This window comes from Crocodylus siamensis, chromosome 13, assembly GCF_052110815.1.
Source record: "Crocodylus siamensis isolate JL-2025a chromosome 13, ASM5211081v1, whole genome shotgun sequence".
Taxonomy (NCBI): domain Eukaryota; kingdom Metazoa; phylum Chordata; order Crocodylia; family Crocodylidae; genus Crocodylus; species Crocodylus siamensis.
This window is the reverse complement of record NC_143407.1, coordinates 24,188,842-24,202,936: the sequence shown is the minus strand read 5'-3', so window position 1 is coordinate 24,202,936 and position 14,095 is coordinate 24,188,842. Positions and strand designations below refer to the sequence as shown.

At 41.0% G+C, this 14,095-nt stretch overlaps 1 protein-coding gene across 1 annotated transcript in view; it reads left to right on the top strand.

Annotated features, from left to right (window-relative positions):
- The window catches only part of ZZEF1 (zinc finger ZZ-type and EF-hand domain containing 1), a 90,238-nt gene that overhangs the window by 2,709 nt on the left and 73,434 nt on the right, over positions 1-14,095 (top strand). The window contains exons 2-7 of the mRNA XM_090025398.1: positions 3,003-3,147; positions 4,553-4,747; positions 5,619-5,790; positions 6,824-7,023; positions 8,028-8,238; positions 12,476-12,586. Coding sequence (XP_089881524.1) covers positions 3,003-3,147; positions 4,553-4,747; positions 5,619-5,790; positions 6,824-7,023; positions 8,028-8,238; positions 12,476-12,586 — 1,034 coding nt within the window. The remainder of the gene's footprint in view (positions 1-3,002; positions 3,148-4,552; positions 4,748-5,618; positions 5,791-6,823; positions 7,024-8,027; positions 8,239-12,475; positions 12,587-14,095) is intronic.

The following is a 14,095-nucleotide window of genomic DNA, read 5'->3' as shown; positions in this document are numbered from 1 at the left end:
AGAGCACAGGATATCTCATTCATTCACAGGCTTTCTTTTTTGAGCAAAGATGGTTTAAGCTCTCTAGAAAGTGCTTTCCAAAATAAAGTTTCCTGCTGCTTCTTGGCATTTAATATTGGAGAAAGACATTCATACTTAATGCTTCTATTAAAGAGTCCAATAAAAAAGGTTAGCAGGAGCATGGTGGGGACCATGACGTATTCCCTCAATCTCAACCGTGATTATAGTCCCTGACAGAAGATCTCTAGAAATAAACAGTAGGGGTGTGCTAAGCAGGTCCTGTTCGATTCGGATTCAGCCTGAATCGGGGACAGTGATTCGGTTCGTTGATTCAGATCACTGTCCCTGCTTCGATTCGGCCAAATTGGAATCTGAAGATTCAGTGCTGATTCGGACATAGACACAGCTTTAAACGTTTTTTCTACTTACCTTGAGATTGCTGTGATGCTGAAGCATATGGAGCATCCTGCAGGAGTGTGGGGGGGGCCCCCCACGTGCTTGGCAGCAAACCCAGAAGTGGACTGAAAATACTTCCGATCCACTTCCTGGTCTGCCAGGGAGTGCGCAGGGGAGCTCCCCCGCGCCCACCCCGGCTCAGCGATCAGCTGCAGGGGGACCTTAGGTGCCCCGCCCCTGACCCATGAGGTACCGGTCACCAAGCCAAAGGGGTACGGGGGGGGCCCCCCCAAGCGTGCTTCCCAGTGGACCGGAAGTGCTTCTGGTCCACTTCTGGGTCCTCTGCCGAGCACACCAGGGAGCCCCCTGTGCTTCTGTGGGACACTCCATGCGTCCCAGCATCGCAGCACTCACGAGACCCTGCTTCCTAGAGGTATGTAGAAAAAACATTTAAAGCTGTCTCTACGTCTGAATCTTTCTGAATTTCTCCAGATTGATTCAGAGGGTTCCGATTCAGTTTGGAGAGATTGAAGGGTCCTCTGATTCGATTTGGAGATTTGGCCGCGAAATCTCCACCGAATCGAATCGGGGACCGAAGCTTCACATAGCACTTGCAAACAGTCGTGGACTAATGTTGTTTCTTATATGGGCTTTCTGGGCCATGAATGAAAGTACTGTTACATGCCTTCAGGATAGTTGCATGCTTGCTTATGTTTAGGGTATTGTCACTATTAGCCCCATGAAACCAGATGACTTAAATTTTAATAAAGTTGTCGGGGGAGGGAGCACGTTCTGTGTACGTGATTTCATATGTCAAGAGGAAATGTCCCATAAGGACAGTAGCGGGTTGATACTGAACTATACTTTAGACTCTTTGTTGTGGCAACCTGAGTAATGTTTGACTAAGTTAATGTCCCATATATTGTTACACTCAAAGTTCTAGGTTTCTTGCTATGCTGTGTACTTAATGCACTAACCTTGCAACCAGTGAATTCTGGTAGCCACCGTGATGTTTAAATATTGGTGCTAGCATAGTCTAGTATAGCATAGCTTTTGGGGAGAAATGTACTTTTAGTGCTATTCAGGTGAAAATGGGTATGTGCTTTAGAAGGTATTGCCAAGGCTTTAAGACTGCATATTTTAAACTTTATCAAAGGCCTTATCTGTCGGAGACTTTGCTCCCTTTCAGTTGGTGTAATCTTGCCATGGTTAATTGGCTAGTTGTTTTGAGCCAGTTATTGCAAGTGACTTTTTATGGTATTAGTTTTAATGTTATATTGAGTTTGACGTTCAAGTAATTAAATGAGAGACTGATGTACCATTACTCTCCCAATCACTGTTATTTCCTGTACTTACTATGTTGTACACCCCAAGAAATGAAAGAAACCTAAAGAAGGCCTTTGTAGCTCAAAGGGCCAAACATTTTTGATTGTACACTTAGCTTTTTAACATGTATGTGTCATTGCTACGTTCTTCGTAGTTGAGGTTGAAGTTATTTCTCCATTATAAGACTCTCAGTTTCTCTTATTTTGCATGCTGCATCTGACATTTGCATATTGAATCTCATATTGGGATATGTTGGGTTTTTCTGGGAAGTTAGTTAAGAATCAGAGTTCCAGAGGTCAGCAATTTCATGCAAATATAGTTGGGTTATCTTTAAAAAATAATAACATTTTTTCTTTCCCAATGTCTCTAAAATGGGAGGAAGAAGTATCAGTATGGCCCCTACTGCTGCTCTCGCTCACCCCTCTCTCTGAATGCCACTGACTCCTGTAGCCCCTAGCAGTCAACTTGGTGGCAGCTGCAGTAGGCACCACACCAACACCTCCTCCTGCATCAGTGTGAGTCTGAGGAGATGTGAACCTCACAAGTGAGCAACTCATACATTCTGGCCTTGAAAAAGAAACAGAAACAGAGGCTTGATGACCCAACTCCACAGGCCATGTATTTGCTCCTCCTAGCTGCTTGAACTCATTTGAAGTGTCACTTTTAAATATATAATGAATAGTAAATATACCATAAACATTCACATATTTTCATAAATATCCACAAAATTAGTGACGAACTGGCAGTAGTTCCTTTGAATAAGAAATGAAATTTTATAAACTCCTAACTTGGACATTTGTGGATACTTTTGCAAGCTTAATTTGGAGGCAGTGTCTAGTTTGGATGGGCAGTCTACAATGGAAATTTTTAGAAAATTGCTTCTGCACTGTAATTTCCATTTTAAATATAGGGTATATCTCAAATTGTAAGCATCCTGAGTGCATCCACTGTAAGTGGGGTGCTGTGTTCTCCTGTGAACCCCTCTTGTTAGCTAGCATGTTTAAGCAGGTCCTACTGACCCACTCTACAAATGTCTTGTAATCCTGCTCTAACTGTTTTTATATTACACGGAGTCACGCAAATACCGTGGAATGAACTGAGATTTGTAATTGTCAGTTGAGTAATTTCACCTGTTGCTATAAAGTCAGTGGTGTAGGAAATGTGGCTTCTGTTTTGATTTTCCTTCTTCCTTGTGTAATGTTTGCTCATTTGAAGTCTCTCTTGTTGCTATTTTTGCCTAATTAGAATAAATCTTCAACCTGCCTCATTCTTTTTTTCAGGCCTTTGCACAGTTTGATGCTGAGGGGGATGGCACAGTAGATGTGGAGAACATGCTGGAGGCCCTCAAAAATTCCAGTGGAGCCAATCTTCAAGGGGAACTTAGTCATGTAATTAGGCAACTGCAGGCTTGTTCACTAGTTCCAGGTAAAAGAAGAGAGTGAGGAAGTGTCTGTCCTCCTGATCCTCTCTACACCAGGAAGGCTTTTACAGTAATCAGTGCATGTTAGCGCTGCATGCCCTAATCCTCCTCCTCCTTCAGTTGTTTTTACTTTCAGCAGTTCTCATTTTCTCAAATGGTTGAGAACAGTAACTGAAGTTACTGTACATTCATGGTTTCTCCAAAATTCCTAAAAACTTAATTTGCGCTAACCATCTCTTCCTTAACATGAATTATGAAATGTTTTATACTTATTTGACTTGTATCCAAGCCAAAAAAAGTCAGTTCCTTGCTGAACTTTGAAACTGCACAGGGACTTCCAGTCTAAATGCAGCTAGCCTAGCATGTTACTGTCATATTTGGTCACTGGAAATACTTACTGCATACGTCACTCCATCTGACTAAGTGCATAGTCGTGTCCGCCATTCTTAACTCTTCATATAAGAGGGAATGAAAAGGACCGCTTAGCTGTCACACAGACTACCATTTTTGTTTTAAGAACAAATTGGTACACGTATATTATGTTTCTCTGAGATCATTAAAAGGCATAGCTCAAGCCTCTTTTTTAAGCTTTTACTGCTGTTAGAAGTTAGATTTTAGTGCACATAAAATTAATAGGTAGAAAATGTTGCAACGAGCTCAAACTGTCATATCAAGAGAGAGAATTTAAGCTTTAGAAACAAATTATTCGCAAACTAATACGCAACACCCGATGAATTTTGGAAGTTAATATGGTTGAGTAGAAATTTACTGGATATGGTTAAAAAAACTAATTTATATAATAATTCATTATATACATGTTAATTTATAATGTATGTCATAAATAGTGGTATGTACCCTCTCAAATTTAGAAGCTTGAAGCATCTGTCACTTTCCATGTCAGCCTGCTGGAACAGGGATCAGTCACTGACATTCCCTCCAAACGTGACTAATACTTCACAGGAAGTATTTGAGCTACATCTGCTTAGGAGAGTTGGACAAAACAGCTTTTGAGAAAAATGATGATTGATTCCTTGGTTGATAGCGTCATAGAAGGAGAATATTAAAATAAGGGATTGGATGGAGCACTTAAAAAAACTGTATTGTTGTCCAGTGAATCTCTTGTTTTGAAATCTCAGATTACACACGGTTAACTAGATTAATTAGTATTACAACACTTGTGTTAAACCCATCCAGACTTTTCAAGTGACTGAAAAAAAATTAGCTTTGTGTCCTTCACCAGCCTGATTCTAAATGTTCTTAGCTTGCATCATTTCGTTTTGAATCTTAGCCAAAAATTCAATTAATCATTTTATTTGAATTCAGCTTCTGTAGAGGAGAAAAACAGTGCTTGGTGAGTGGAGGGAGAGGCAGGTAGTGCAGCAAACACAGAAATATCTTTTCTGTTTCTAGGTTTTATTGACATATTTTCTGAATCAAAAGAACGCCTTGGCCACCATGCTTCAATGATCCTGAGATTCTTGCACCGGAACCGTATTTCCAATACTGCCATCCCATATCCAGTGTTGGACTACTTCAATAATATTTGTACTATGCGGTCTTCTGTACTGAAGGAGTCTTTGGATCGGCTTCTACTAAAAGAAAAGGGTAGGTGAACTAAAAGTACAGAGTTAATTCATTGCTTAAAGCAGAAATTTAAAATGTCATGTTCTCTATTTCTAATCTTTTGATAGAATTGGCTTTTTTCTGAAGCTGAACTACTTGCTTCTCTTTTTTTTCTTTGGAGCAAGTCTAGAAAGACACAGCCTATAGTCCTGTGATATTCAGTTTCTCTCCTGTCTCCTAACTTTATTAAAGATAAACAGTTTTTCTAATACTTTCTCCAGTTCATTATTAACATGACTTCTGTTTGCAAATGACTACTTCCAAACTGTTGTGTAGAAAAGTAGCTTGATTGTTGTCTGCAGTTATCCATATGGAACACTGGAGTAGGATTTACACTAGGTTAATTGCCCTTGCTACCTAAAGATAACATTTTAACTTGACACTAAATTTTTCTACTCCATTTTTGTACACTTTTCCCCAAGAGGAAAGAAACTAGAATTTATGTGGGGAAATGATCCACTTTGCCTCCTCTTTAATACAGCCAGCTAGGTTTTTCTTAGTCTGCTATTTTTTTTCAATTTGTAACCTTATGTCCTAGTAAAACGCTACCATTGAACCCATTTAAATAGAAATGACAAAAGACTAATGTATACTGAACTCCAGGCAAAAATAGGAATCTTTACAGTGAGATTACTCCAAAATGTCATTCTACTATGTTGAGAAACTGGAACAGTACTTTGCTATGTTCTGCTTAAGTAAGGAAGACTTCCAGAAATATTTCTACACAAGCTATGAGTTCTTCTGTCAGAACTAACAACTACGGACTACTTGTCTTGGTACAGCTGTGCCTTTATTTTTTTTTTTTTAAAAGCAGTGTTTTACTTCTTTATGACTTACTTTTTTCTTTTCACAGGATTTCCTAGCGATCTGAATGGTAATCAAGAATCAGACAGGCTCAAGTCAGTCACAAAGTGCTATACCAACATAGAAACCTCCTCTAACTCAGCTGACGTTGACAAAATGACAAATGGAGAAACTACATCATTTTGGCAGTCAGATGGGAGTGCTCGCTCTCATTGGATACGGTGAGTTAGCAAGCACCACGGTAGTAACTGCGTTTCAGGATTGGTAGCCCAGGAAACTCAAAGTAGGAGAGGAATATTCAAATACCACTAGACTGTCAGTGGAAGAGTCCATGGTAGCTGCATGACAAACAAATAACTTTGAAAGAGGTTAAGTCCTTTTAACTTTCTTTTGGGGTGTGATTGACTAAAAAGACAAAACTGTCAGCATAAAAGGACACAAGGCTAGTAGTATATCTTGTGCCTTCCCACTTGGGCTTAATGGGCACTTGTACATGTACGTTGAGGCTGCTCTGATGCTCTGTAATTACAGTGTGTTAGAGCAGACTTGATTAATCAAGTGGTATTTACTGCGCTTCAGAAGATTCCAGTGTCACGTGTATCACTGTCTCCGCACTGAAAAATGTTGGGGGGGAGGTGCTTTAACTAAAGCTTATTCAAAGAGCTTTAGTTAAAGTATCCCTGCTGCCATTTTTCAGTGTGGGGATGCTGATACACATGACCCTCTGGGCACTTTAATTAGAGTGTCTCTTGGAGCTGCTTTTAATTAAAGTCTTCCCTCCCCAAGAGCCTCTCTGTTTAAAGCCCCTCCCCCCAGAACACGTGTATAAATGCCCTGTGTTTTTGAGCCGTATTGCAAATACTGATATGCTTGTGCTGATTATTGCTTAGAGACATTCATTTTTACATTTTTGAAAGACCATCATTGCTTCTCACCAGGTGGACGAGACTTTTAATGTTGAATTAGGGGATACTTTGGCAAACGTACAACATTTATTCTGAATAGCGTTGTAATTTTAGGTCCTAATTGTCCATGGTAGCTTCTGTATTTGTAGGTGCAAATATTAGCATTTTGTACCTTTAACTCAGGCTTTGGGATGTGTTGTTGGTGAAGCTTATGCACGTAATTAGACAAATATCCGTGCGTATATCTGCGCTTGCAGAAATGGAGACTGAGGCTTGACTGAAAATCGGACTCTTGATTTTTCTTCTCTTTGGAAGATGCCTATTGTGGTTTGTTGTTGTTGTCTTTCAGTTTAAAGATGAAACCAGATGTTGTTCTAAGACATCTGTCCATTGCAGTGGCAGCTAATGACCAGAGTTATATGCCACAGCAAGTTACGGTGGCAGTTGGAAGGAATGCCAGCACTCTCCAGGAGGTCCGAGATGTTCACATTCCCAGCAATATCACTGGCTACGTAACATTGTTGGAAAACGCTAACATTAGTCAGATGTGTGAGTCAATAAAGATACAATTGGTGTTTTTCTTTTTTTGCTTTCTCAAAGTGAAAGGCTGGGAGATCAGAGGAGAATGTGCTGAACTTCTTAGAATTAGAAAATAAGTTGTGGACTTAGCCCAGGATTCCAAGAGAACTTGGGTTAAAATTGTGGGGTTTTTTTAGCTTTAGTGTTGTTTTTTAAGCAGTGGCACAATATAGTAGCTGCTAGTGGGCAACAAAAATCACATGTGTGGTCAGAAAAATAATTTTTCAGGAATGTTGTAATTGAAGGATTACGCTTCACATCCATCTCCGCAGTAGTGAGAGAACTTTACATTAGCCAATTATATGCATTTTAAATGCAATAAATCTGTTGGCGCCATGTTGACTCTGTCATCAGAGGGAACAGAAATCTTGTGATGATTTCTGAAACTTTGAAATTTTGATTTTTGTTAAGAAAAATACCTTTTGTAGTTTAAGAAATAGTTAGAGGAGAGAGCTTATACCTCAAAACTAACTCTATGTAAGTGTTGTCCCTCCAGTTCAACGAAGAAGTTGTTAATATGTTTTGTCTGACTTTTAAAATGGTTTCCATTTGACTCTTGTGTGATGGAAGTCTTCCGAGAACTTACCAGAAATATTTTCTTTAAGATGCAGCTAGAATCTAGTCAAGTAAATTTCTTATTTGTAGTTTTGGAGGACAGTTTGTTTACTTTGTCATAACCTTCAAGTTTGTAACCCCACTTCTTGCATTACAGGAACTAATGGTTCAGATTGTGTAGTGGGGCACAAGAGTCTTCTGAAAGGAATTTTCCAAATTGCTATTCCTATGTGTGAGCAAAAATATGGGTGCATTTGATCATACAGACACTTGGCAATAGTCCTTAGTTAAATGCACTTGTTCTGCATGTCAATCTTTGGGAATTACTTCTTTTATACATATGGTTTATCTTATGGCTAAATCTGATGGTTCTTGAATGGAGGAAATTACCCTTTTTTCTCATTTGCTGTTATTGGCAGATGTACAGATAAACATCAAACGTTGCCTTAGTGATGGGTGTGATACCAGAATTCATGGACTCAGGGCTGTCGGCTATCAAAGAATTAAAAAGGCTGGTGTCTCAGTATGTGATGCTTCTGCTATTTGGTACTGGTCTCTGCTGACTTCACTTGTTACAGCTTCCATGGAAACTAATCCAGCCTTTGTTCACACTATTTTACAAAATACTCAGTAAGTACCAAAGTTCCTTGCTTTCTTACAGTTTCTGACCTTTCTGTACTGAACTGTTTTTATAACTTCACTGGGAAGTTGAAACTCCTTCATTACCAGATTTCACTACATCAGGGGCATCAAACTCGGCTGCATGTGGCAGCTACCGCAGAGCTGTGCTGCATCGCAGCCAAGTGGCATGCGGATGCTCTGGAGACGTGCTGCATGTGGCGGCTGCTCCACTGCTCTGAGACACAAGCTAGAAGTGGTGCTGTGTGCAGCACATGGAGCCATCTAGCACCCCGTGTATTCTGCCTGTATGAGACTATGTCCCACAGAAAGCCGTGGGAGCTGGATGATACAGCTCCATGGAATGCATCTTTGACAGCCCTATGCTACATAATCATTCCTTTATGCTTTTTGCATGTTACAGGTACCCAAACAAAATTTGGCTTATTAGGCCTCATGGCCAGCTTGCCTGTTAAATCAGTAAATGGCTGAATGCATGCTGGTAGACTGCCATCTTATTTTACCTTCTGTGGTTTGTAATTTTCTCTTAGAAGCTGAAAATTAACTAATTTCCTATTGCCAGCTTTGTTGTTTTTTGTTTAGAGATGTTGATTACCTCCCATTTCCTTTATGAATGATGCTTAATTTAGCTTAGTTTTATAAACAACCCTCACTCAGTAGTGCTGCGCCAAAAAATCTGTTTATGCACCATCAGCTCCTGCCAGCACAGTTCTGGGAATAATATTTGTTAATAAATGGCTGCTTTTAAGCCAGCATAGTTGAGTCCCCCATAAAAATGGAACTTCTTAGGAAGGGATAATGGTTGAAAGAATTTAAGTTACAATCAACAATCCTGACCCTTTTTCTCTATCAGGTCATAATGTGTGGTTTTGAGTAGCCCAAATACTTGGATAGTCACTTATGACAGACAGTCTTCCTTCAGTCCAATCAAACTAATAGTTACTCAGCGGGTACATCTACATGTACGCTTTAATGTGTAGTAGACTTTAATTTAGTATCTCATATTGGAGGTACTAAACTTAATATGCATTAGTAAAAGCAAATCAGTGCACGTGTAGACACATCCAGTGGCATTTTAGCTTAAAGCACATGGTTGCTTGCACATGAGTTGAATGTTTGTTGACTTTTTTCACTGTGCTAATCTGATCTGTTTTTAACTTTGTAAAGATACTGTTGTTCCTGCCTATATTTTTTTGTTTCTCTTATGTTAAGTGTTGGTCTGTTAATCGGGTCCAAGACTGCCAATCCCTTGCACAAATTTTTTATTTATTTTGCTGTTATGTCTGCTTTTTAAGGGAAAAAATGCTTTGAAACTTGTATTTCTTTAGTATCCTGATAACCACTGAAAATCTTCAAGAACATCTGAGTATACTGAAATATTTCAGAATATAACTAGATGTTCCAAGACAGTGCTCTGAATCATGTACTGTGCAGAATTAGCAATCTGTACTAGTCACTGCTATGGATAAGGGTATCCAGCTGGATATATAAAGTGTCTTGTTCAGATTTATAGTTATACATTTAAGGCTTATTTGAGGGTCTCTGTATATTGTCATTCATGAGCAAGGCATCTAGGCAATATAGCAAAGCAAAATATTACATTTGTGCTGTGTTGACAAACGGGTTGTGTAGTGTGATAACTACGAAGGTAAATAGATTTTTGAAACAAGTGTAGCCAGCACAGTCTTTTGAAGCCTTACAGCTTCACTTCATTTGTTAGCAAGTATCACCTTGATTTTTTTCATTAGACGTTTTCAGAATTCCACTTTTGAAGAGCATTTCTTTATGTAAATATTGTACAAAATATTTCTGAGGAGTGGTTTGGCATTTATGGGATCCTGGGGTGGACATGCCTCTTGCAGTGATGGGTAGTTTTGCTGAGTAATGTTTTCTTGAACGGCTGCCAAACTATTCTGCTCAATGATTTTAAGTTGCAGAACCTCCTACAACAATGGTGTTCATAACAGCACTGACACTGGTATCAATGGAAGTCACAAGACAGAATGCTTGCATACTTTCTTTCTAATTTGTCTGTGCAGTCTCTCAGACCTCTTTTAAACAGCTGAGCAGGGTTACCAATGGTCATTAAAAATCAGGCTAAAATGGTTGTAGGTAAGTCTGTAAACAAACAAACAAAAAACCCCCAAAACTTTAGCCATGAGTAAAAACACTAAGCAGCTGCAACTTCATTGAAGCTCCAATGGACACAACAGAGTAGTACCCTAGGGTTACCATGTTTCCAGTTTCAGAAAAGAGGGCACCTGTTAGGCAGTAATATGGTTGTGGGGGGGACAACAGCCTGTGCCTTGCCACAGCCACCCCACCCACCAGAATATTCTGGTGCCCTCATTCCCAACCTGCAACACCCCGCCCCATCCTTCTTGATACCCCTCGCTCCTGACCTGCAGCCCGCTGGGCACTGCCTCTGCCCCATGCTCCTGACCCACAGTTCCCTGTCCCCCTGGTGCCCCTTGCTTCCAAACCACAGCTCTGCCAGCCCTGCTGGTGCCCCTCACTCCCAACCCCTGCAGCCCTGCAGTGTCTTCTGGCTGTCCTACCCCTGCAAGCACAGGCACCCCAGAGACACAGCTCCCTGCTGCCCCCAAAGGGCCACTCTGCCTGTTCCCCCACTAGAGTGGCAGGCACCTCCCCTGCCACCCCCGCCCTGTTGCAGCCCCAATGCCTGGAGAGCTTCCCCCAGCACCAGCAGGCACTTGCCCCCTGTGTGTGCGTGTGTGTGCCTGCACAGGGCTCCCTCCGCCGACAGTCCCCAAACCTAGGCACTCCAACCCCTCCTCCCCATAAATTTACCTGCATCCAGCTGTCAGGTCTGTTCTCACCACCCTGCCTGATTGCATGCTGGCTACGTGTGTGTGTACACACAGACGCATGTCATGCTCCCTGCCTCCAATTGCCCTCCCTCTTGCATCTTGCTTGGAAAGTGCCAAGAAAACGTTGATGCTGAGCAGAGCAAAATCCTGGACATTTATTGGTATTTAAAAAAAAAAGCAACACCTGATGGAGATGGGAGGTCCCAAAAAGAGGACATGGCTAGGAAAACACGAATGTATGGTAACCCTAAGCACCACCTGCTACCCAAGCAGGAGTACAACACCTTACAGGGAGTGTTTTCTCAGCCATGTGCTGCTGTTGTGTCCCAGACTGCATATAATACTGCTGGGTAGCAGTTAGGCTTCTTTGGGGATCCATGCTAGAATGGGGGAAGTGGGGCTGGCAGAGGGGAAGGCCTTTTATTGACAACCAACCCTTTTATTTTATATATTAGTAAAAACTTGTATCAGTAAAAAACAAGTTTGGCTGTTAGTAAAAAGTCAGAATTTTTTTCTTTGGTTGGCAACCCTGCAGTTGAGTAACTGGATGTTCTCGCTGTCACTGGAGAAGGTCCTCTGCTGTAAATTGTTTGTAGAATTGGGGCCTTAACTTGTAATACTTGTTAGATATTTATTTGCAATCATAAGCAAAGCATTCTACCCAGACAGTAAATTGATATTTAAATTAAGTGCTGGGAGGTTTTACAATAACAATTATGATTGGGATTTGGGCATCGTATTCTTTCTAAATATCCTTTTTCAGGTTTTTAAAAAATTCTTAAGAGTTATAACAAATGCCCCTGTTTATTTTGGTGGGGAGGGGTGTTTCTCTTCTATGAAAGCAGAAAAGCAAAAGGGGAGGAACAAAATTCTCTACTTGAATGTAAGCTTGAGTTGTGAAAACAGATTTTTCTAGTGGCTTTTTTCTTTCAAAACAGCAATGTCCTGTTCAATTTAAAAATCAATGCACATTTCATTCTTAAAAAGAAGAAACTTTATTTTAAAATGTTTCAAATGTGGTTGTATATAAAACAAACAATTTTCCATGTGGCAGTTAATAATATGTTTCATAGAATGGCTTTGTTGTGTCCTGTCTCCCTAAATTAGGGATTGTGTGCATCTAATAGCAGGGTTGGAACTTAAGTGTGATATTTATGCAGCTACTGATTGAACAGTCTATGAACTTTTTCCATCTAGAATCCAAATGCTGTCTTTTTACATACAGAAAAGTTATATTTATATACCTCATACATTTGTCACGGTAGAAAATTGTGTTGCAAAGAGATGTGATTATACGAGTTTAAAAATTCTAAGCAGCCTTTCACTTGTAATGCTCTTGTCTTAGCTCATCTGCCTTACTTGAGTTATTCTAATGTTATGCTCTCTTGCTTCTCCAGGAAAGCATTGCAGCATATGCCACCGCTGTCCCTGACTTCTACAGACTTTTCAAGCTTTTTGTCTCCCAGTGTGCTGGAGGAAGTAGATAGCTTTCTTATAAGAATAACCAGGTATGAGCGCATTTGGCTTAATACGTACAGTGGGAAAATATAAAGTAACTGAAACCGTTAAAAAAATCTTAATGTTTATTGTATTTTGTATACTCTTGTCTTGTTTATTCATACCTTGAAAAATTCATAAGTAAATGTGAGGAATTGGTTCCTCAGGTCCACTGGGTCAGTTTAATAGGCTAGGGTCAGACATTACACATAAGCCAGTTTAAGTGATCAGAAACTGGTTTAAACCTCTAACAGAACATAAGTTCAGTGCACATAAACCAGTTTCAAAATGGCTGAAACTGGTTTAAGATAAACCTGGTTGAATGTAGTATCAGATTTAACTGATTTGGGTCAAATCGGTTTCATTCAATGTCTGTTCAGCCAGAGTTCCCCAGCATCCCAGATGCTGTGCAGCCCTGGGTGGGGTTGGGCTAGGCTGTGCTCTTTGATCCAGAGAACAGGGCTGGCCCGCCCCTCTCCTCCCTAGCCAGAGCCCTGAGGGAGACTGCAGGCAGAGCAGGGTCTGCCTGGCTTCCCGTGCTGCTCAAGCAGGGATCTCCCCTCCCTTCCACCGTTCCTTCCTCCCATCTCCCACAGCACAAACCCCAGCCCTATGGACCCTAGGCATGTGGTGTGCTAGCTAATGTTCAGAGGGGTGTGTGTGTGTGTCTCCAATTTCACTGAGACAAGCAGACAACAGTGTCCGTTTAGGGCTTTTTGGAGCTAATCAGCGGGTCAGCTGGTAATGTCCCTCCCTTCCTTCCTTAGAAGAAGCTGTTTAAGAAGAGCTTGAACTTATGAAACGGGCTTTTGTTTTGCTGATGGGCTGATAACACTGTGGTTTTATCACCCCCTGGCTGCTTTGCAGACACTGACGTTTTCAATCCCCCTCTCATTATCATCAACAGATGCACGCACTGCACCCCCCTGTCCTTTGCCTCAGAGTACTAGCCAGGGCCTGGGATCTGGCAACACTCCCACTCGTTGAGCAGCAAGCAGGGAAAGGCATGAGATGGTGCAGGCAGGGTGGGGGTTTAAACCCCTTCCTAATCAGAGCACCCTGCTGGGGCCTGGCCATGCCCCCCTGAGATCAGCACTGAGAAGGGGAAGGGAAGGCTGCTCTTGTACCCCTCAGCTTCTAGCCTGAGCCACTGCAGTGCCTGCATTTCTGGAATGAAAAGCGAACCATCTATCCACCTCCAAATTGGTTCAACCTTTGCAGGTTAGACTAACCTGAAAAGATTGGCTCTCTTCAGGCTCAGGCTTTTTGAATGTCTGTCCCTAGCCATAATGAGCAAAATGAAGTTAATGGCTCACTTCCCTGTTTTTTGTCCTGAAATGTGGTGTCATGATATAATTAAAGTTTAAATTGGTGGGAAATTGCTTCAAGTGAAAAATGTTCATTGAGATTAGCAGGAGTTAATACATTTTTCTCTTTTACCATTGAGAAGAAATACTAAGGGGTTAGTTCAATATATGAATACCGAGACTGGTGAAAATGTGATATCCCCTCAAAATAGT